Source organism: Natrix helvetica (genome assembly GCF_964273705.1).
Source record: "Natrix helvetica genome assembly, chromosome: Z".
Lineage (NCBI taxonomy): Eukaryota > Metazoa > Chordata > Lepidosauria > Squamata > Natricidae > Natrix > Natrix helvetica.
The window spans coordinates 73,582,916-73,605,953 of record NC_138554.1 but is presented as its reverse complement, the minus strand read 5'-3'; the positions used below and the strand labels follow the sequence as shown (position 1 = coordinate 73,605,953).

General features: G+C 41.4%; 1 protein-coding gene across 5 annotated transcripts in view; it reads right to left on the bottom strand.

Annotated features, from left to right (window-relative positions):
• Positions 1–23,038, bottom strand: part of ELMO1 (engulfment and cell motility 1) — a 481,433-nt gene that overhangs the window by 321,781 nt on the left and 136,614 nt on the right. For all 5 annotated transcript variants that reach the window (XM_081932593.1, XM_081932592.1, XM_081932596.1 and 2 more), the window contains exon 2: positions 11,145–11,291. In XM_081932593.1, the coding sequence (XP_081788719.1) occupies positions 11,145–11,222 (78 nt within the window). In that variant the 5' untranslated portion in view covers positions 11,223–11,291. The remainder of the gene's footprint in view (positions 1–11,144; positions 11,292–23,038) is intronic.

Here is a 23,038-nt window from a genome sequence, read left to right as displayed (position 1 = left end):
TTTCTTTCCCATTATTATTAGTCTTCAATAACATTTTTAGGAAATACGTAAGTTTAAATTAGGCTTCCAGTTGTAGTTATTTCTATGCCACATTCATCATTTTCTGCTAATGGAAAAGACAATACTGTACTGGGCAATTCATACATTAAAGCCCAGTTTTACTCCAACCACACATTATCTTTTGCAAACTTGAATTCCTGTTAATAAAGGAGAATATTTGTAGCTCGGGATTGAAATAAGGGGTTCTTTGGAATATGAATTTTGAGGTATCCTTGGTGTTCTCTGAGCTTGATTGTTTTCTTGTAGATGTTTCATTATCCAAACTAGGTTAACATCATCAGTGCAAGAAAACAATCAAGCTCAGAGAACACCAAGGACACCTCAAAGTTCATATTCTAAAGATTAATATTGTCATACTATGCAAACATACATTTACTCATGTTTCACAACTCAGAAAGACATACAGTAAAGTGGCACATGAAGAGAATGCCATTTAACTTTCAGAAATATTTGTTATATCCGTAAAGTAAAAGAGCTTTTTCAATAAATAACAAGCATATCAAAACTTTAATATTATCCTAATGTGCCTCTACATTTCTCCTAACAATCTTTATCATATGACAAAATTTATATTTTGTTTTCCTCTCTTAATAAAAATTAGAAAATTTAGTTTTAGTGGAAACTGTTGTATGCAAGATGCCGTTATCTGAGGAAGGCTTCCACAATTCTCTCTGCACAGCAACTTCTATCGGAGTTCTACAATTTGTGAGTATAAAGCAGACCTTTGCAAGTTAAAAAGATCAAAAGTGTAACACATGTATTGCTGAAAAATGCCACACATGCAACATCACCTCCCCCTCAGCAAACAAATTAACAAAAGAACCAGTGTCCACAGAAGGGACAGCTGGATTTGTAAGCAATATGTTCTCTCAGTTCTTCCCCACCCCCACCCCAAGTTGGAACAGCGTGTCCAGAACTTTGCCTATGTACCAATTTTTCTACTGTCTTACTTGGGGAGGAAAATGCAAAAAAATAAAAACACAGAATCCTAGTTATAAAATGCATTTTAATGTATTTATCTGAAAAAGTAAACAAAACTATAAGTCCTCTTTAGTAAGACTATTGCTAGTCTTCAACTTTCAAAAAGTTCAGAAAAGTGCCTTTTTCTCTTGTCCAATTATAAACATTTTTTCCATTTTAGGGACAAGGACAATGGTTGTTTTTCATTATATTAATCTCCTCCCACTTTAGCATTCTGTGAATAACTAGCTTAAAAATAAAACAGACATACAAATGTTTTAACATAAGCTGATTTCTTGATTTAAAGTTACAATTATGTGGTTATATGGCAATGTATGCCTAGTCAATTCTTATTGACACTCTCATTTATGGCAGGTAGCAGCATCAAAACCTACAAGCAAAGGAGTTGTATGACCAACAGGAACTACTGCATTTATGTTCATTTTATACTTTACTCTATTCTGTTTTGTTAAGTGGTTTTTAAAGCCACTGCCACTGCAAACGCCAATATCCTTACAGTGTCAGGGTTCCGACCAATGCTCTAATTAAATCATGAGCCTCGAGCCAAGCTTCAAAAGAAGTCCAGTTATTTATTAGGAGCTTCATGTCAGCATTTTTCAAGTGAAGTCAACTCTGACCCCACTTAATTTATGTCCTGGTCTGACCCTTTCTCCACCCCCACCCTCCCAAGGTGTGTCATTAGTCACATTCTCCAACAAAGAAATTTTGCGGGTTGTAGAGATCACTCCCCTCCAGCCACTGTGGGTAACCGTGGAGATGGCCTTGACAGAGAGAAGGCTGGAATGTGCTTTTTATGTTGACTGAAGTGCTCACTCACTGCAGCTGCAACGTTTGTTTTCCCATCCACCTTGCCTATGGCAACTTGAGAGCAGGTCAGGGATGGTTTGCGAGTTGTCATACAGCTTGTCCCTACTAGAAGAAATCTATTCCTGTTGGTGAATTCAGCTAAAACTTCAACAGAAGCTACAATATATTCCTTTAAATTTCCTTGAAATGTACCATAAATATTAACAGGTGACTCTGAGAAGCCAAAAAACAGGATTGCAAACAACTCCCTGATGCCAGAGAATGAAATATGAACATATTGTTTAAATTTACCAAAGCACCAAGATCACTTTTTTTCTTGCAAGAATCTTCTCAAGGTTAAAAGACTGACTAGATTAAAGGAGTACAATTAAAGTACAATTAAATTTTCCACTCAGGCTAATACCTAAATTGTTCTACTACATTTCTGTATAAACCAAAGCTTTCTCTTCTTAATTCTGGGAGTAGTAAGAAGGCTTCCATTTCTATGGAACATGTGATGTTCCATAACACAACCAAATTAAGACTTGCTGAAAAACAAAACACATTTATGTAAAGAGTAATTTAAAAATTAATAAAGTTAAATCTATTTTTAAAAAGGTGTTAAAGGTAACATATAAAAAGAAGATAAAAGTTATACATAATAAAATATATTTAAATAAACATTTAGCAAAACATTGTGTAATTTTTCTCTTAATGCTATAACTTCAAGTACTGCTCATAAGTATCTCTTGTTCAGCATTGTCCTAAATTTGAAAAGTCGCTGAATGAGTGGTTGAGCGGAACACTGGACAGGAAAGATTTTGCTTCCTAAAAACTTTTGGGTGTATCTTATAAATTTGTGGCTACTAATTAAGAATATAACCTGTAGTTTAATTTATCATGTAACATTTTATAGAAATCTTCTGCTTTTACACAATGGCAATATACACCCTACAGTATCTGTTGGTTATACTACACACACTCAAGAAATATATGAAAACATTGGACTATTATTGAAACACATCTAGTATACCAAGTACAACTTGAATATCATGGACATCTAAAAGCAGTGGATTTGCCTGGAATGCAGATTGGATATATGAAATATTGTTGTTACATTTGTGAATGAAAAACCTTTCAAAAGAGTCAATTACATTAAAAAGAAATGGCCACTATGGAGAATTTGATTCCAGGATAGAAAAATGTGGCACATGAATCACTTGTTAACTTGACAAAGATATGTTGACTTCCACTTCACACAAAACTCAGATTGAAGAATGTTTTACAAAAGCTACCAAGAAGGAAGGGGAAGATTTTCATTATTTGAGGCAGATGTTTCCAAGAATAACTAGTGCCAAAATTAAGGAAGCCATTTTTATTAATCCACAAAGCAGGTATGTCATAAATAATAAGCGATTCGAAGACTTGTTAGTGGGGTAAGAGAAAATCACCTGGAAATCACTCAAATAAATCACTGAGAAGAGGAGTTGGTCCTACCTGAGACTCCCGTTCTCCTAGGTAGGGAGGAGCAGCCAGGATTGGGTGTTATTGTTGTCTTCTGCCTGGAGACTGAGCCCGTCATCTTTTTTGGTAACGCCTCTCTACTGAAATCTTCCCCAGTTTTTCGACTTAGTCGACTGGCTGTCAAGACGTATAATTGTTTTCTCTATGACCTACCGTATTTTTTGGAGTATAAGACACACCTTTTTTCCTCAAAAAAGAGGCTGAAAATATGGGTGCGTCTTATATACTAAATACAGCATTTTTTGCCTCCCAAAACCCCGGCCCTTCACCAAAATGGCTGTGCATAGCTTGTAGGAGGCTTTCAGAGAGCTCCTGGGGGCTAGGGAGGACAGAAATGAGCAAAAAACGAGCTGTTTTTGCTCAATTCCCCCCCCAGCCCCCAGGAGCACTCTATAAACTTCCTAAAGGCTATCCATGTCCTTTTTTTGACAAAAAATGGGCCAGTTTTCGTGAAAAACGAGCCATTTTTTGCTCATTTTGGGGGGCCTCCCCCGGAGCACTCTACAAGCCTCCTAAACACTATCCATTTTCATGAAAAACGAGCCATTTTTGGGAGGTTTGCAGAGTGCAAAAACTTTTTTTTTAATTTGCCTCTTCAAAACTTTGGTGTGTCTTATACTCCGGTGTGCCTTATACTCTGAAAAATACGGTACATTTCTTCCACAGGTATTTTCTTCTTAATTTTAATTTTATTTTATTTTTGGATTTTGATTTTTCCATTGAATTTTTCTTTTAGTGATGGCTAACCGAGTATGGTTAGTCATCCTGTCATTAATTGCTGCTGTTCCTGCCTTTTTCTTTGAGCAGCGGAGGGGGCTACTTTTAAAGTCTTTTTTCCTTCAGCAGAAGCTCTGTTTCTCTGCTGCTCAGCAGTTGACCTGTCGGCTGCCCAGTGCATCCTGGCAAGCTGGGGTGGGGCCTTGCGATCAGACGCAGCTGCTCCTGGTCCTTGTTCGGCTAGAGTGAGGCTAAAACCACCTGGAAAGCACTCAAAGATATCACTGAGAATTTTGTGGGCAACTAAAGAGCACCAAACTGCATTCAACTGTTGACAAACCTCTTATGACATACAAGGACATGAAGGCAACATGTCACTGAAGATTCATTTTCTGCATTCACACTTCATCCAAGTCATACTTGGACTTCCTTCCTGATTGTAGGTGCAATCAGTGATGAATTTAGTGAAAGTTTTCACTAAGACAGGGGTTTCAAACTTGTGTCATCACGGCGTTGTCACATGATGTATCGGGACTTTTTCCCGCTTTGCTAAACCCGCCATGGGCATGGCCAGCATGTGATACATCCAGCTCATGAATTTGTCAGCCCTGCACTAAGACATTTCCACATGGAAATTAGAGCTACTGTAAACCATCAATAGTAGGTGACTATTGTTGGATGCTACAATGAGATACATCAGACAATTGAACTGAAATAAAAAACACTTTTAGTTCTGTTGAACTCAGGCAGCGTTTCACAAGCATTATGAAATTAAAATCATTATAGCAATTAAAAGTGAGTTTCATATTTCTCAAGACACCTACATGACACAGTCATTTGGAAATTATTTTTGTGCTTAGTTTGAAGGGGTTTTTCAGCACCCTCCAACGTTTTTCAGGAAATAAAAATTCTGGGGGGAAAATTGTTAAGCTAGAGCAACTTTACCTGTAGAATAGCATCTAACTGAAGTCAAGATGCAGAAATCCAAAGCAGACTGGCCTTCATAAAAAATAATGTAAAGTCTATAATTGAGAAAATATAACTTTTTTATTTTTGTTTTTCTTTATTTCTGCAATTAAATCTGTATACCAAAGTCTTCTGAATACCTTAGTAAGAAGCTCATGAAAGATATTTTTTTAAACTGCAATGCAAGCAAATATTGCACCATATAAACATATGGTGATGGAAATTCATTCACTTTTTCTTACTGCATGATGAATAAATCTCTAATGGCAATAACAAAAGTCTTAGACAACAGATACACTATTTGTCAAAATGTGAATGAATCATCTTATAATTAATTCGAATCATACTGAACTTGAGCCATTATGACATTTTTAAATAAAATGCGACTCCTAAATATGATAGAAAATATTCTTGTGATGGATAGGAATGCTCATGTAGGTATACATACAGTATATATGTTGTAACAATAGTGATGGAAAGCACTGTTTGAGCTAGAATTCCAAATTAATGTCAGCATCTTCAGGATGAATATTTGAAAAAATACACTGCCCAATAAATTGGGTGGATAGACAAACTGCCAGCATTACAATGCAATAGCAATTTTTATTCATCAGTCAGGGAAATGAAGATTCATTGATTGGCTATTTTTTCATTAAGTGAGTTTCAACATAGCATTAAAACAAGAATGCCAACTTAATAAACTACAGTGTGAACATGGAGATTACAGATGTCCAGAGAGCCAGAAAAAAATGCAGCTACTTTAGGGTTGGTGATTAATCCTTGCAAGAAAGTTGGTGGGATAATATGAAGAAAAGTGCAAGAGAATACCAAGTGCAGTATAGCCTTTATTTGGGTGACTTTATTTGGGTGACTTTATTTCTCATCAACTTTACTCACTGTGTGATTAGGACTTTGGTGAGGAATTGGCAATTAACAGTGTGTGTCCATTTCCAAAATTGTTGTTCATCTATGCTGATCTATTATTGATGAATAAATAAAACTGATGAATACAAATCATATTGTATATTCACTTTACTACCTTATCAAGGTGGGATTCCAGGTTTCTTGTGACATCACAAGAGAGAAAATAATATTTCAGTTTTATTTATGTATTGTCAGTGTTTTAGTGCCACTGTATCCTCAACTCATTTCAGTAATTACAAATGGATTTATCAGATGTAGTCTTTGTCAATTGCCAAAATATTTGTACATTGTAGAAATGAGAAAGTGGCACCATGTGTTTCTATATAATTTATTTATAGTCTATGTATACTTTTTTGAAACTTTTAACATCAGTACTTGAATGTGAGATTAATAGCTATATAACTATAATTAAGTTTATTAAACAAGGTATAAGTAAAATTATTGCTTAAGTGTTTCTATATGAGCTTAACTACAAAGAGCCTAATATAAAATAAAGTGTTGAAAATAGGAAGGTTGTCATATATCTTCATTAAAATATATCGTTACATTTATTGTTATTTCTAATAATGATCTGATATAGCATAGTAACCCAAGGAACTGCAACCAAACAGATTTTTTTCTAGGCATACAGCTTTCTGACTTGAATTTATTAATGTTTTAGTGGTTGCTTAGGAGAGATGCTTGTCGTATTACAACTTATCTGGAAACCTCTAATTTGGAAAATGCTGTATCATAAAAAAATTACTAGTTTTGCTAAGACCTATTTGCTATATTTTTCGGCAACATATGAGATAACAATTGATATAGAACTTGGATTATAATTGAAGGAACACTTCACAATACATTTCAAAAAGTGTATTTCCATTTTCCCAGCCACTGGGCCAAGATATTAGATAAGCCCTGCCTTAAGGATCAAATATGAATATGATTGTGGCTTAGATTTGGTTGAGTTTTATTTTGGTTTTTTTTTTTTTGCTGGGTTCTGTCATTTTTTAAAAACCCCATGCTATCTCCCAGAAGCACAATTTGCAAGCAAGGCAGTAATCTAAATAAAATATTTTTTTTCTAAAAAAAAAAAAAGAAATTGTCAGAGACATACTGCCTCTGTTGGGAGGAGGGATCAAATAGGGGATCTGTCTGGCATCATTACACAGACACAAGAAATCAAAGTGTGATTCCCCTCCCCCCACTTAAATACCATTTCACCTTGGGTAGATTTCCTCAGGAACTATTTTCAATTTCAATTTCAATTTATTTGTGCTTCTAGACCGCCCCCTCTCCCAGAAGGGACTCGGGGCGGTGTACAGTCCATAGAGAATATCACAAAAATACAATAAAAAATTAAATATGTACAGTTTGGAGGAGGTTAAAATGCAATTAAAAGAACTGTACAAAGCTGAATAAATATAATTTTTTAAAATCCCTAAAACAGACACAACAGATTAAAAAACCCTAAAATAACCAGATAATAATACATTTGCCAGGAGGGACAGTTGTAATTATGCCAGGCCTGCTAATCGGAACAGGTGAGTCTTCAATTTTTGCCGGAAGGAGCGGAGGTCAGAAGTGGTTCTAATGTCGGGGGGGAGGTCATTCCAGAGGGTTGGGCCCATCACAGAGAAGGCCCTACTCCTTGGTGTCGCCCGTTGGCATTGCCTAGTGGACGGCACCAGGAGAAGTCCCTCCCTGTGTGAGCGAATTGGCCGCAGGGATGTATGTGGGAGGATGCGATCCCGCAAGTAACTAGGTCCCGTGCCATGGAGCGCTTTAAAGATGGTAATCAGCACCTTGAAACGCACCCGAAAAACCACAGGTAGCCAGTGCAGCTCGCGCAGGAGAGGTGTTACGTGGGAGTACCTCGTACTCCCCATCACAGCCCGCGCGGCTGCGTTCTGAACCAACTGCAGTCTCCGGGCGCGTCCCAAGGGCAGCCCCATGTAGAGAGCGTTGCAGTAATCCAGGCGGGACGTCACCAGCGCATGAGTGACCGTGCGTAGGGCATCCCGGTCCAGTAGGGGGCGCAATTGGCGCACCAGGCGAACCTGGTGGAACGCCCCCCTAATTGCCCATTTGAAAAAAAAATCCTAATAAATAGGAAGATTCCTTAGAAATGCCTATCTTCCAGGAACTTTAGCAAAGTGGTCCTAATAAAGCAGTATTACAAACACTAACTCCAGTCTAGGCACAGTGATTACAATTGGAGATTTTCTTACATTGAATTTATTATCTTTAAATGGCAGCACCATTATACAACAATTAAATACGAGCCAAGAATCAAACTCTGGAAACTCCCAAAATGACACAGATCTAGAAAACCATGTTTTTCAGGAAGCTTCTTCAGTTCCATATCACAAGGGCCTATTGACCACTTTGAACAGTAGGGCTACTCCAAAATTTGAGATCCCTTTATTGTCCTTCATTGCTAATTGGAAGCATGCCACACCTAGTGCTGAAGGCTTTCACTTTCAACTGCTCTAAAGGTCACAACTTTTTTTAAGCTATATATTTGATGTGGTAGTAAAAGTTCAATCAGGGCTACACAAACTGCTGATCAGTTCATATTAATTACAGTAATTAATTTCAAAATATAAGTCATATGAATCCAAGTCATCCTTTTAAATATATGCAAATTATTTTACAGTTCATCAGTATAAAATTATACTTTGGTTCAACATGGTCTGGAAGTAGTACGTGTAGTCCTCAACAACATTCAAAGCTTTGATAATACTGAAGTAATTGCATTTATGTCCAGTGCTCAAAGTTACAAATATGGCAGTGACCCTGAGGTTAAGTGATCAAAATATGGGTACTTGGCATCCTGTCTATATTTATGACTGCATGGTGACTTTTACTGCCGCTTAGCTGCTCCATTTCTGCCTTTCTGGCTGCCCTGAACTCTGCCCTACATCCCCACTGTCCTGCATTCCATCACCCTGAATGACATTCACTATCTTCTTTTCCCATTGCTGACAAGATGAAGGGTCAGGCTAAACGTGCTTTGTCAACAGCTGGAGAAAGACAATAAAAATTAGCTGGAGGGTCAGAGAAGTAGTGTGTAGGCAATCAAAAGGGCAGAGATGGGAGAAAATAGAAAAGGGGGGTTGTTGGTGTTTGAAACATAGGTTGGCAAGGTAAAGACACTAAAAACATGAAGTCTTGGCCTAATGCAGTGGTCGGCAAGACGCGGCTCGCGAGCCACATGCGGCTCTTTACATGCTTTAATGCAGCTCTTCTGTGTGCCGGGCGCCCGCTCCCCTCTCTCCTCTCGGGCGGCCGCCCCAAAAGTCAGGACTCTGCAGCTAGCCTCTGTAATTGCGCCTATGTTTTCCATGGCGTGGAGCAGCGGCGAGCGATGATTCTGGAGGCCATCAGTGGGGGGGCAGGGTCCCCCCTCGCGTTCCTCATCTTCCCGGATGGCCCCCGGAATCATCGCTCGCCGCGCAGAATCTCATCACTGCTCTACGCCATGGAAAACAGGCGCGCACGCACAGCTCAGAAAATTACAGCCTCGGAGACTTCGTAACGGCAGGAACTTGTTGTCACTCGCCCGGGCTTTTGCAGAAGCTTCCCTCCGAAGCGTTCCGAGGGAGGAAGGGCCAGTTGGGAAAGGGGCTTTGCTCCTGCTCAGGGCTGTACGCTTCCCTCCGAAGTCTTGGGATGTTCTGAGGAGCCCCCCAAGGGAAAACGCCGCTGCCAGGTAGTTAAAAGTACCTCTCTGATTCTGTCAGACTCTGTCAGTCTCTCTCTGATTCCCTCTCTCACTCCCTCTCTCTGTTCCTCTCTCTGTCTGTCTGTCTGTCTCACTCACACACACACACACACTGTGGTCACCTTGTTGAGTGTTCCAATCACATTTGAAACACTCAACAACTGGCCTGCATTTATGGTATTTTGCAGCATTCTGCAGTCATAGGACCAATTTTGGTCCTATGACTGCATTATGCTGCAAAATACCATAAATGCAGGCCAGTTGTTGAGTGTTTCAAATGTGATTGGAACACTCAACAAGGTGACTACAGTGTGTGTGTGTGTGTGTGAGTGAGACAGACAGACAGAGAGAGGAACAGAGAGAGGGAGTGAGGGAGGGAATCAGAGAGAGACTGACAGACACACACACACACACACACACACAGAGACAGAGAGGGAGAGGGAGGGAGAGAAAGATAGACAGAGAGAGACACACACACAGAGTGAGTGATTAAGTGAATGAGTGAGAGACAGACACACCCACATACACAGAGTGACAGAGAGAGAGGAAGGGAGGGGAGAGAGACAGAGGGAGAGACAGAGAAAGACACACACACACAGAGTGAGTGAGAGACACACACACACACACAGAGTGACAGAGATGGGGGAAGGAGGAGAGAGAGACAGAGATACAGAGAGAGAGACAGACAGATAGACACCCAGAGAAAATGACAGAGGGAGACAGAGAGGGAGGGAGGGAGAGAGAGACAAAGAGCCAGAGAGAGAGAGAGAAAGAAAAAGAAAAAAAGAAAGTGGGAGAGAGAGATGAAATTAAAAACAACATACAAACCTGACTTACTCAAACTATCCAAGGAAATGCAAGGCCAATGTTCACATTAGTGGTTGTGACTTTGTCAGTCATTGTCAGGATGTAATTTTCTCTACATTGTAAGGCAAATTTTACGGAATTTAACGTTATCGATAAATAATATCGTTCTAAAGTTTTTGTTTTATTAGTTGTGTTATTTGTATCCTCCCGACCTATGTGGATACTTGCATGCAGAATATTCTCAATAAAAACTTATTGAAACTAAAAACAGTGTACCATCCTATGTATTTTCGGTTTTAAAAATGTGGCTCTCAAAATAAATTTCAATCGTGGTTTTGGCGAGATTTGGCTCAGTTGAAATAAAAGGTTGCCCACCACTGGCCTAATGACTCAACTGGAACTGCCTCACTAAATAGAATTGTCATATGATGTTTTTCATAATGACTGTATCACTTATTGGCAGCAATTTCAGCCCCGGTTAGTGTCATTCAATGAGGACTATCTCTATGCAAATCTATGCAAACCTCCTATTTAAGTAAAAGATCCTTAGAAAAAGTTCCACAATTGACTTATTATAAGATGATGTAAGATATTTTATAACAAACATTAACAATTGTCAGTCTAAGAGTAGAAAGATTTTTAGAAATAACACACAGAAATAAACACTTACTTGGTCAATTTCCATCAACTTTGGAAAGGCACCAGGCCATTCTATAGCTACTTTCACAATATTTGCAGGAGGCGGCATTTCCGTCACTGCTCTTCTTCAAATGTAGTGAATTGGAATATCTTATAGGCTATAGGATTTCTTTCACAGCTGGAGGGAGAGAAAAAAATAGTATTATTTAAAATAAATTCAAACAGAATCATCCTTTTTTTCATGACTCGACAGGTATAATTACAGGTGTATAATTGGTGTGTAATGCACAGGTTAAAATCTTAAGATTTCAATTGTATATCACAAAGTCTATGATATTAATCAACCTACTCAGAAGATGGCTGAAATACTAGAATATACTTTGAACAGTATTCATGAAATAGTTTTTTTTTAAATGAGAAATGATCTGAAATATTCTATTATTGCTAGTAAAAGACTAAACTATCCATCTTTAGCTGTTTCATCATGTCCTCCAATGATCTTGTGGACTTGGCTAACCTAGAGTGGTCTCACACAGTTTTTTTCTTCCAATGGGGGAGCTCTTGGGCATGCTCCTCACACTTAATAGCAGTAACTATGAAAGGGGTCTTAGTGGGCAACCTGCTAAATATGAGCCATCAGTGTGCAGCAGCAATCAAAAAAGCTATTAGAATCCTAAACTGCATTAACAGGAGGATACAATAAAATCAAATGACTAATACCACTTTATAAAGCCACACCTAGAATACTGCGTCCAGTTTTGGTCACCACACTATAAAAAAAGATGTTGAAACTCTAGAAAAAGTGCAAAGAAGAGCAACCAGGATGATTAGGAACTGGAGACTAAAACATATGAAGAACAGTTATAGGAACTGGGCATGGCTAGTCTAGTGAGGAGAAGGACCAGGGGAGAGATGATAGCAGTGTTCCAATATTTGAGGGGCTGCCAGAGAGGAAGGAGTCAAGCTACTTTCCAAGACACCCAAAGGCCAGACAAGGAATAATAGATGGAAACTGACCAAGGAGAGATAAGGAATAGGAGAAATTTTCTGAGTGAGATCAATCAACCAAAGGAACAGCTTGCCTTTGGAAGTTGTGAGAGCTTCATCAATGGAGGTCTTCAGGAAGAGATTGGACTGCCATTTGTCGGAAATGGTGTACGTTCTCCTGCTTGGGCAGTGGGTTGACTAAATGACCTACAAGGTCACATCCAACTCTGTAAATCTAATCTAATCCCTTAGGAGCAGCTGATTTTCTTGAGCACAGCTCTAACTGTTTGAAGTTAATTTTCATTATACATCTGCAGCACCTCCACAAGCAAACCTACAAACTATTCTCTGAAACCACTGCACTGTTATCTCCACCAATAAAATAACAGAATAAAGTAACAGAGTTGGAAGGAACCTTGGAGGTCTTCTAGTCCAAACCCTTGCTCAAGCAGGAGACCTTATACCATTCTGGACAAATGGTTGTCCAATCTCTTCTTAAAAACCTCCATTGATGGAGCACCGACAACTATTGAAGGCAAGCTGTTCCACTGGTTAATTGTTTCACTATCAGGAAATTACACCTTAGTTCTAGGTTGGTTCTCTCTTGATTAGTTTCCAACCATTGCTTCTAGTCTTATTTCTGCCTTCTGGGACTTTGTAAAATAGGTTAACTGGGACACTGCTATTATGTAATGAAAGACTAAAAAAATCAATATATTCCTATCCAGCCTTTTAGAAAAAAATATCTATATCCAATAATAAACATTTTTAAGATGAATTATCCATAAAGTTATGACCAGAAAACATTTTATCTACAGCAACTATCTCTTATGTGTTCATAAATAGATTACTGCACTATAGCAACCAGAATGTCAGAAGGAAGGCAAAAAAACCCAGTAGTTTTCACAGAGACAAAAGTGCATAGTGGAGTAATACATTTTTTGGGGAGGGGGAAGGTGATAGCATACACTTTTATCTTCTGATATAAAGAATTTTAGAATGAGTGGGAGCTTTGCTATTGCATTTTGAATGAAAGAGTAGAAGATTTATAACAACTATACTATACTATAGTTATTTACTAAAAAAGTGTGTGTGGGTGTGGGTGTGGGTGTGTACTGGCTATGAATTTTGGAGACTTAGTTTACATCACAAGGACAACAAGTTGGGGAGTCAATATATTACAGCAGCCTTTCCAACTTGGTATCCTCTAGAAGTGTGACAATATGTGTAAAATGGACTATAGGAGATGAAATCCAATGGATTTTAAATGAAATCAAATTACAGTTTAATATACCTGCATTAATATGTGTATACATAAGTATATAAATGTATGTTTTTTATGAATATGGAATTAAGACCTCTTCTTTACAATGTATACATACAGTACACCAGTGGTGGGTTACGACCAGTACATCCCGGTATGGGCATACAGGTGCCTGCCGGGAGCACCAGGTACCATTCCGGCATGGTGCTCCTGAGGACCCACCTGCCCACCCGGGCTCCTTAGCAGTATTTGAGGTTTTCTGGGCTTCCATGCACGGAGCATATGGCGGCTGTGTGATGCTCCACAAAGCAGCTGGCGTGTCGCGGAGGCATCGCAAAGTGTCGGGGCGATAAGTATGCATGCGTGCGCTGCGTGTATGTGCACACACGCTATGCACAGTCACATGGTGGACGCCCGGCCCCGTTGTACCATACCAGTTGCACCGGGATCCGGAACCCACCACTGACACATACAACAGTTAGAATTAAGGAATTAACTTTAAAATCAATTTTTTAGTCTTCAGAAAGATGCTGAAAGATGACAAGAGTGAACAGGAACAACTGAAGTCAATTGGCATGAATTCTATCCAAATTCAGATTTCCAGTTTTTAGGCCCAGCATCAGTACACCATCAGTGATCATGCTGCTTTAACAATAAAAGTTCCAGCAGTTCCTGTTTACAATCATTAAGCAAAGATTACATGAGTCATTAAGGGAGGAAATGATTGCAACTTTTGATTTCCTGACAGCTTCCCATTTACCTTGCTTCTGAGAAGCAATAACAAAGATTGCAAATTACAATCACTTGACTGCAGGTTGCTTTGACAGTCGGAAACCCAGGGCAGTTGCTAAGAATGCAACTGTAGTTTAATTTAAACCCTGTAGTTTAATTTAAAAATAATAATAAAGAATTTTAAAAATGCTTAAAACTTAATCAGAGTAACCCATTATAGTGCAAATTCCAGTATTAAAGATGATCTGTACAGTTTGCACACATTATTTTACTTCTATTTGTTTTTACTATATCTGAATATCTACATTTTGCTTTGTTATTAAATAAATAGAGCTTATTGTTTAGAATAATATTATTTTGTTTATGAATAGCATGCATATAAGTACACCAGTGACGTGCAGTGAGGTTTATGGCTGGTGAGGCACTGACACAGTGGTGGGTTTCAAATATTTTTAGACTTGTGGACTTCAGCTCCCAGAATTCCACAGCCAGGCATGCTCAGTTCTGATTTAAAACGACAGCATTTGTTTTTCTTCTTTGCGAAATAATTTTCCTTTTTTCATTTTCATTTTCTTCTCCCTTCCCCTCCTTCCTCCCTCTCTCTCTTCCTCCCCCCTCTCAAACAGACACACACACACACACACACACACACACACACACAGAGAAGTTGGATTGGACTATCTCTCCTACCCCCTTCCCTCTCTCACTCACAAACAAACACACACACATACACAAAAGTTGGATTGGATATCTTTTCCAGTGGCTTGAAAGCAGCTCCTCTGCAACCACCACCACCCCATTCCCCTGCTGCCTTCCCCAAACACCTCCACCATTGTAAATGCAGTCTGCTGTCTGGGTGGGCAATGCCTAGAATGCAATAAAGCCCACCCACTCACCTTCTGCTGGCAGGCTGGGGTGAGAGGAGAGGCAGAGAAGCCGGAGGGGAGCTGATCCGAGCCTTCCAAAAGAAAGAGGCTGGGGGAAAGTGTGTGTGCTACAGCATGGCTCTTTGCCTGACTTCCATGGATGACTCTGCTTAACTGTTAAAAAAAGCCTCTAAAAAAGCGTCCTCTACTATGAGGCAGAAGAACTGCGTGCCTCATCTACGTCAGGATTTTTTAGGCTTTTAACCCTTGTTTAACTCTGCTCACGTGATCATAAAACACCTAAAGTCAGACTAGATGAGACATGCAGTCCTCCTGCCTCATAGTAGAGGGTGCTTTTTTTAGAGACTTTTCTTAACAGTTAAGCAGAGTCATCCACGGTGAGGCAGCAACTAGCTCAGCTTTTTCCTTTTACATTTTTTTCTTTTCATGATGAGAGCGTGAGGCTATGCCTCACTTGCCTCACCTGACTGTACGTCACTGAAGTACAGAATTTGCATTTGAGTGGAGGGTTGCTAAGGATTTACATATAATGATTTTAATTTTCCTTAAAAGTTGAGACTATTTTCAAAACATTCGCTAGCACACTTTCAGATTGTCCTTCCTTCTTTAAGATAATTTGAAAAATGAATGTTTTATCATACTGGTTTCCAGGAAATCAAGAAACTTCATGAAGTCAAAACTCCTAGTAACTTTATGAACATATCTTTGTCAAAAGAAATTGATAAGAAGCTTGCCTGGTGGACAAAATAATGAGATTTTTATATACTGCCCATTCTTAGCAATTGTTTTTGTTTTTATTGTTTATTTTTGGGGATATTTTCATAAAGTAGCTTTCACAACAAATAAAGCTTAAAAGTTAAAATAAAATCACTGCTTATATTGCAAACCATTTACTCATTTCTCCCCTCAGATGCATACCCATGCAAATCTGTTTCTTACCTTATTTCTTATATATCCTATATGTCACTGCTGACATAAAGTATAGAACCTCTTCCATACAAATGATTGCTAAGTAGAAATCAAAATAAGCTCTATGCAATAACAGTGCTCAATAATTAATTCTAATGAAAATAATATAATGACTAACACCAACTTGAAAGAAAATGTATTTGGGAAGGCACTGTTAGTATAAAGTAAATGATCTGTACAATCCTCTACTTATGATCATTCATTCAAAGTTACAACAATGAAGAATGGTGGTTATAACTGGTCCTTGGAATTCTGTTCATCCTAATACTATCAGAATCATGTGATCATGAACTGGTACTTGGTAACCAATGTGTATTTACAACTGTTTGTAGCAATCTGCAATGATTTGATCACTATTTATAACCAGAAAGTCAATGAGGAAGCTGGCACGGAATGTTATAAGTCACTGGTATAAATCTTCCACACCCACACCCTTCCTCTAGTCCCTCTGCTTTTACACCATGCTAGCCACTCATGAACATCTCCTGATCCATTCTGCACCTCCCTTGGGCAGCCTCCCCAGTGGCGTAGCGTGGGGGGTGCAGGGGGGGCCGGCCGCACCGGGCGCAACATCTGGGGGGGCGCCCTGACTCGCCCTGCGCCGCCCTTTGCCGGACTGTGGCCGTCTCTTTCCTCCCGAGGAGGAGCTCGAAGGGCAGAGGGAAAAGGCTCGACTGAAGGGAAGCAGGTGCCGCGGGGGTGGGAGGCGCACCGGGGGCTTCGGGAAGGCGCCGGCTTCCCGGGGCGCTCCAGGCGGAGCCGAAGGAGAGCGGCGCTGCGCTGCGCTCCGTCTGCCCGCCGCTGCAACGCCACCGCGTCCTCCCGCTCCGCCTGGAGCGCCCCGGGAAGCCGGCGCCTTCCCGAAGCCCCCGGTGCGCCTCCCACCCCCGCGGCACCTGCTTCCCTTCAGTCGAGCCTTTTCCCGCTGCCCTTCGAGCTCCTCCTCGGGAGGAAGGCAGGAGGCCAGCATGGAGAGCCTCACTTGACTGATGCCGACCCAGGGGCAGCTGCAGTCGGGCCGCCCTCGCTTTAGGGGGCGCAAATTACTTGCCCCGGGTGCTGACAACCCACGCTACGCCACTGAGCCTCCCCAATTCTTGCCTCACATGCCTTATACCCCTCTCGTCTACATTTTTTGCACATTCCTTCACACCTGTGCCCCCTCCCCAAGCTTCATGCACTCTCCCTGACTTATACCATGCCTCTCTCACACACTCATGCACTGTCACCAACTCACACTTTTTACACAGTCCTATGCACACCCTTTCATCCTTCTCCATCTGGCAGCAGCCTTTACTTCCTTGCTGTCTTGTAACTGAAAACTTCCTGCAGATTTCCAGGTTATACTGCAGGAGGGTCCAGGAATGGGATTATCATATCCTGATTGGTACGGAGACTGAGTCATATTTTTAGCTACGTCTCTGACTCTCTCTCCTTGGCCCCAGTTTCAATTCAGTCTGGTCCAAGAGAGATTGTTATTTCTTGGCTCCTGATTGGATCCTATTCCTGAGACATATTTAATTGTTTTTTTCCCCAAATGTACTCCTTCAATTGGCTTTCAAGTCTTCCAAATTATTTTTTTGCAAATAGCAGGCTGCTGGCTATTAAAGGGGCTGTGTAGTGCAGCCACCTAATTGGAGTGCCAGTACATTGGCCCAGTGGCCATTTTCCAGCTCCATTAGTCACATGGAGCCTACAGAGCCTCTGTGCTTCAAAGGTGAAGGGGTTACACTGCAAAGAACAGCAGAGACAGAGGACCTCCTCAGCCTGTCTAAACTAGCCCATTTTCATTGGGAAAGGCCACAAGGATTTTTTTTTTTTGCATTTTTGCACTTTTCAAACCAAACAGAGAAGAATGGAGTGAGAAGCACCCATTTTGAACGCTCCAGGTGGGCCCAATTTCTCCTCTGGTGGCTGCAGAAACAGTCTGGAGGTTGCAAATAAGTCGGGAAGCCACAGACAACTAGCAAGGTAGTCACAGGCGGCAGCAGAGCCCGAAAAAAAAGAAAGAGTTGCTGATCGCCGTGAAAAGGGCTCGTGAGTACAGCACAGCAGTTGGGGCACCCAAAATGGCAGATGCCAGATCCGATGACGCAGCATGGCCTTCCTCTTCAACCGGAGTTCTGGAGACAGAGGGGTGGTCACCCAGGTCCCATACAAGGTCCAAAGCAACTAGCCAACGGCCATCAAGGGCCACCATAAGAGATGAACAGGGCAGGCAAAAGACGCTGGAGAAGAAGGTGGTCAGGGCTGAGGAGCAAAGAGGTGCACATGGATGCAGGCCTAGCCCACTACCTAGATAACACTCTCCTCCTAGAGGTTCTATTGTCTCTTCCTCTCCTCCTTTATCCCTGGCTCATTCTAGGGGCTCCCCAGGGGGTGATGCTTCTCTATACCCTCCTCTATGCCCCACGGTCATTAGGGGCATTATGGGAGACCCATTCGACTGTGGACCCCTGGCCCAGGGATATTCCACATTTAGGGTTCCTCTGGCCCCTCAGGTGGCTGCACTCCAGTTGGAGGCTAATTTTTCTAGTAACCAGGCAGATCTGGCCAATATCTCAGACAGCTGTGCAGGCTCATTGCCTCTACTATTTCACAAAGCATAGCCTTGGGCCTATAGCACAGGGACCCTGCCCCAGCCTGGCACCAGGCCCGAGAAGCCCCTTGGACAAACCATTCTTGCCAGGGGCTTCCATCTTTGGGGGAGCATAGGCCCGTATCTCCATCGTTGGCCAGAGAGGGGTCTATAATGGGGGACAGCAATCAGAGGGATCCCCTGCCTTGGTGGGGCTCTTTCCCCCCTCCTCCCCAAAGCCCGTGCCACTACCAAATTGGGGACAGGGGCTACTGCTCCAGCTATGGCCACCAATCAGAAGGTCCTGGGGGGGTCTGTTTTCTGAACCCTTAGTGGAAAAGGAGGAGATCCTGGTTCCGCAGTTGTTTCTGGATGTAATAAAGGGGGAAAAGATTGCAGGTTCTACAATATGGAACAAGGGTTCTCCCAGGCCCTCCAGGTCCTGACCATTGATGCCCCTGTCACTACGTTATTTTCTTTGTCTACTTGAACCTCTATTATAAGTTATACTGTAGAGGACTTCCGGTTCCGGCGGCTACGGCGACGGGCAAGGACTTTGCCCGCTCCCGCTCTTCGGTGGGCTTCCCCCGTCTTCGGGGGGGCACAGGACGCCCCGAAGAGGCGCCCTGCCGAAGGAGCGGCTCGCGGAAGGCTCTGGCACCCGCGGCGGCTGGTGGGGGCTTTTCCGCTTTGCTCCAGGCACCGGGGAGCAGTTTTGGAGGACGCGCCTGCGTCTCGCCCCATGCCGATCGGAGAATGCAAAACTGAAGGAAGCAGCGGCGGTGCGGTGAGATGCTTCGTCTCTTCATCCCCTTACTTTTGAATTGAAAGGCTTTTCAGTACTTTTAAAAGTTAATCTTTCGGAGTTACTCTTTGAGGAGCGGCTAGAGGGGAGGGGGATTCCCCCCCCCTTGGACAAGTGGCTTGTTAAAATTCTGCTCTCGCCCCCTGGGGAAGGAGGAGGGGGGAGAGCCAACTAACGATGCCTCACCCCAGTAAAAGTGCGTTTCATGGGACTTAGATCCAGAACTTATTGATGACCTGAGAACTTTTTGAACTTTTAAAATTTTCTATGCCTCTGAGCCCAAAGCTGGCAGGGCAAGATGGCACACTTCCGTTGTCTTCATGAACTGTGAAACCTGACTCCACCTTTAAAATTCAGGCTTCCGGTCTTTGTCTCCGAGTCACCCAGAGGAATCTCTTGTGGATTGTTATTTTCTGAACTCTTTGGAGAAAAAACTTTCATCTATTGCTAGAGTGATTAAAGAAACTCCCACCTGTTTGGATCCTCTGCCTTCTGGACTCGCCTGCCTGCTCTACTTCTCCAGCTGCCCAGTTCCTACACTGACTGATCTCTTTGTTTTATAAACCATGTCTCCAAAAAGACCACCTCCTGGAAAACCTGGCTTTGCCACTTCTGCTCCAACATCTGCAACATCCAGCCCAGCCACACAGTCAAAGATAACAGAACTGATGCAACCTAAGACTACAGAGATAGACCTTCAACAAATGCTTCAACAAATTTTACAAGGCCAGGAGGAAATTAAGAAACAGCTAAGGGAAATGAAAGATGAAATTAAAGAGAATCAAGTTCAAATTTATAAGAACTCACAGAGACTGGACCTTGTGGAGGGTGGGGTGGCGGAGGCGAAAGGGGGGGTAGAGGCTTTACAGAAGGGGAACAAAGAACTTGATATCCAACAAATGAAAACAGAGTTTGAGAGAATGTCCTTTTATCTTAGATTTCAAAATGTAATAGAAGCAGATGGGGAAAACATAAGGGACATTATGACTAATATTCTAGCTGAACACATACACAAAGATAAACAGCAGATGGAATGGGAGATAGATCTGGTCTATAGAGTGAATTCAGCATATACCAGAACACACAATGTACCCAGGGAGGTTCATATTAAATTCCTTAGGAAAACCACAAGAGATGAAATTCTGGGTGTACAAAGGGGGCAAACACTGACATACCATGACAGGGAGATAACCATTCTGAAGCAGATTCCCAAAAAAATTAGGCAAAAAAGGAAAAGCTATTCGCAATTGGCGAATAAACTATACCAGAAGGGGGTGTGGTTTAGATGGTTGATGCCTGAAGGTATGCTGATATTCTGGGAGGAGACAAGAATCAGAATCAACACACCCATAGAGGCACAGGCCTTTATGGAAAAAAATAAAGTGAACCTAGAAAAAACAGAAGATACCACAACGGTCACACAGGACACGGGAGGGGCCGGAGCTCTGCCAGCGGGGGGTGAAGGGGAAACACTAAGAAAGCTCAGATCACAAAAATGAATAAGAAAACCACAATGTTATAAACAGACCGAAAGTAATAATGAAATTATATCTAGACTATATATCATAACTATATAAATTGATTGAAAATTATTTTTTCTAGAATTAATATGCTGATTTTTTATCATTATGTATTAATGTTTGATATTTAGATGTAACCTATGAGTTTGGAGGGAGGAGGCGTCTGCCACACTTGCAACTGCCAAAATTTGTAACCATTCCACTTACCCTTTTCCTCATAAATGTTTTAAAAAACCAATAAAACTTTTTGGAAAAAAAAAGTTATACTGTAGAGAAGTTTTTCTTATCTGACAATGATTTACTGCGCATGCTTAACACATTTATAATACATCACACATTCCAGAGACTTCTTTCCTTTTGATCTTTGTTCGTCTTCAAGAAGGCGGACAACATTTGTTCTTGCCAAAATGTAACAATTAGATAGATTTGTTTTATTTTCTTATTTTGTTATTTTTGTATTAAAGTTTGTTTTCATTAGAACATGTTCTCGGGTTTTATTTTATTTTTCGCTTCTTGATGATATGCTGTTTGGAAAAGCCGTCGATTCCAAGACCTCATTAGTTCAGGGTGAAATTTCCCCTGACAATTAATGGTAGCGGAGATGGTTATAATTTACGGCTGTTCCTTCCAAGCTATCTTCAAGAGATAAGAGACCAGGCTAATTAACCATGCCAAGGAAGAAAAAGAAAAAAGACAGACATGAGGCGCGCTCGGAGGGATCCATTCCCTCAGACACAGAGATGCAAGACTTTTCAAGCTTGCTTCCAAAGCACCAGATTTTTTCAGCAGCCGGGCCAACTGTGGGGGCAACTTTTCAACAAGAAGAAGCTGCTACAGGAGCTGAAATCTACGGACCGAGGTCAGTAAACCTCCCTTCTGATTATGCACGTTCCCAAATATCTCCAAGAGATTATGACATGCTCGGGGCAAAACTAAAACGTTCCACGTTGCCAGAGCAAATTCACTCCCAAACTTTTGGAGATTATGAAACAATTGATGTCTGGCCAAAGCCCTCGCAGCAACTGCCGGCAGAGGAAAAACACCCACACACAGAAAGTGAAACTTATGAATCTTTCTCAGGCCCTGGGGAAGATATGAAAAGCTATCGTGACCGGATAGACTTTTTTGAAAAACAGGTCTTAGAAGCTAAAAAACACTATGAAAGGCTAGAGGCAAGTAGGAGGGGTTTCCCCACTTCCAAAATGTCTGAGGACGCCATCTTGCCTTCTTCTAAACAACCTAAGACACACACCCTAGAGGACATTGCCTTAGGCGAATCAGAACAGAGAGATATGTACACGTCACCGAGGTCACGTGATCTCCTTTGTTCTACTTCTTCTGCCACGTACGAAGGTCTGGTGCAGCCAAGAAGTGAAGCTGCACTGCCATCTCATGGCGAAGCTTTATTAGAGCAACAATTAAATAAATTGCAAAAGCCTTGGCTACCTGTAGCTCGTCCAGATGTCCAAGCTGCAATGCAACAAATACTTCCAAAGGTTAAGTCTTCAACTCCCCCTGGTGGTGTTGGATTTTCCCTAGATGGAATAAGGCAAAGCCAAAGGCAAATGCCAGCCCCTCAAGCAAGCCAATTTAATGTTGCCACACAAAGACCAATGGTGCAATTACAGCGCCCCCTGGCTCAACAACCAGCTTTTCAACCTGCACAGCAAGTTGTTCAAATGCATATCCCTCAACAGGCATTTTCTGTCACTCCTTTGACTGGTGAGTCAAAATTAAAGGAGTCAGGAGAGAATTATAAAGCCTGGGTCAGTGAGATTGCACTCTTGCTTCGCAGAGAAGGTACCCACTGTATGGGTTTTAATCCTCCTGCACAACCATGGACTCCTGCAATAAGAGACCTAGAGACTAGGGCCTGCACAACTTTGCTCATGTCTATGGACACTGAACTGCAGGTTACCTTTCCACCTGATGCAACAGCCCAACAAATTTGGGCTATTTTGGAAGATTGCTACAGGCCCATTTCAATTGAATCTTCATGTTTGCTCATGTCTGAGTTCCATGGTTCGAAGTTGAAACCTGGTGAACGAATTGGTGGACATTTAACCAAACTGAAAAGAATGAGAAATGAATTGAGAGAAAGTGGCAATGTTATCAATGATATCCAAATGATTAGCATCATTAACTCATTGAATTATGAATGGAAAGATGCCATTGCAAAGATT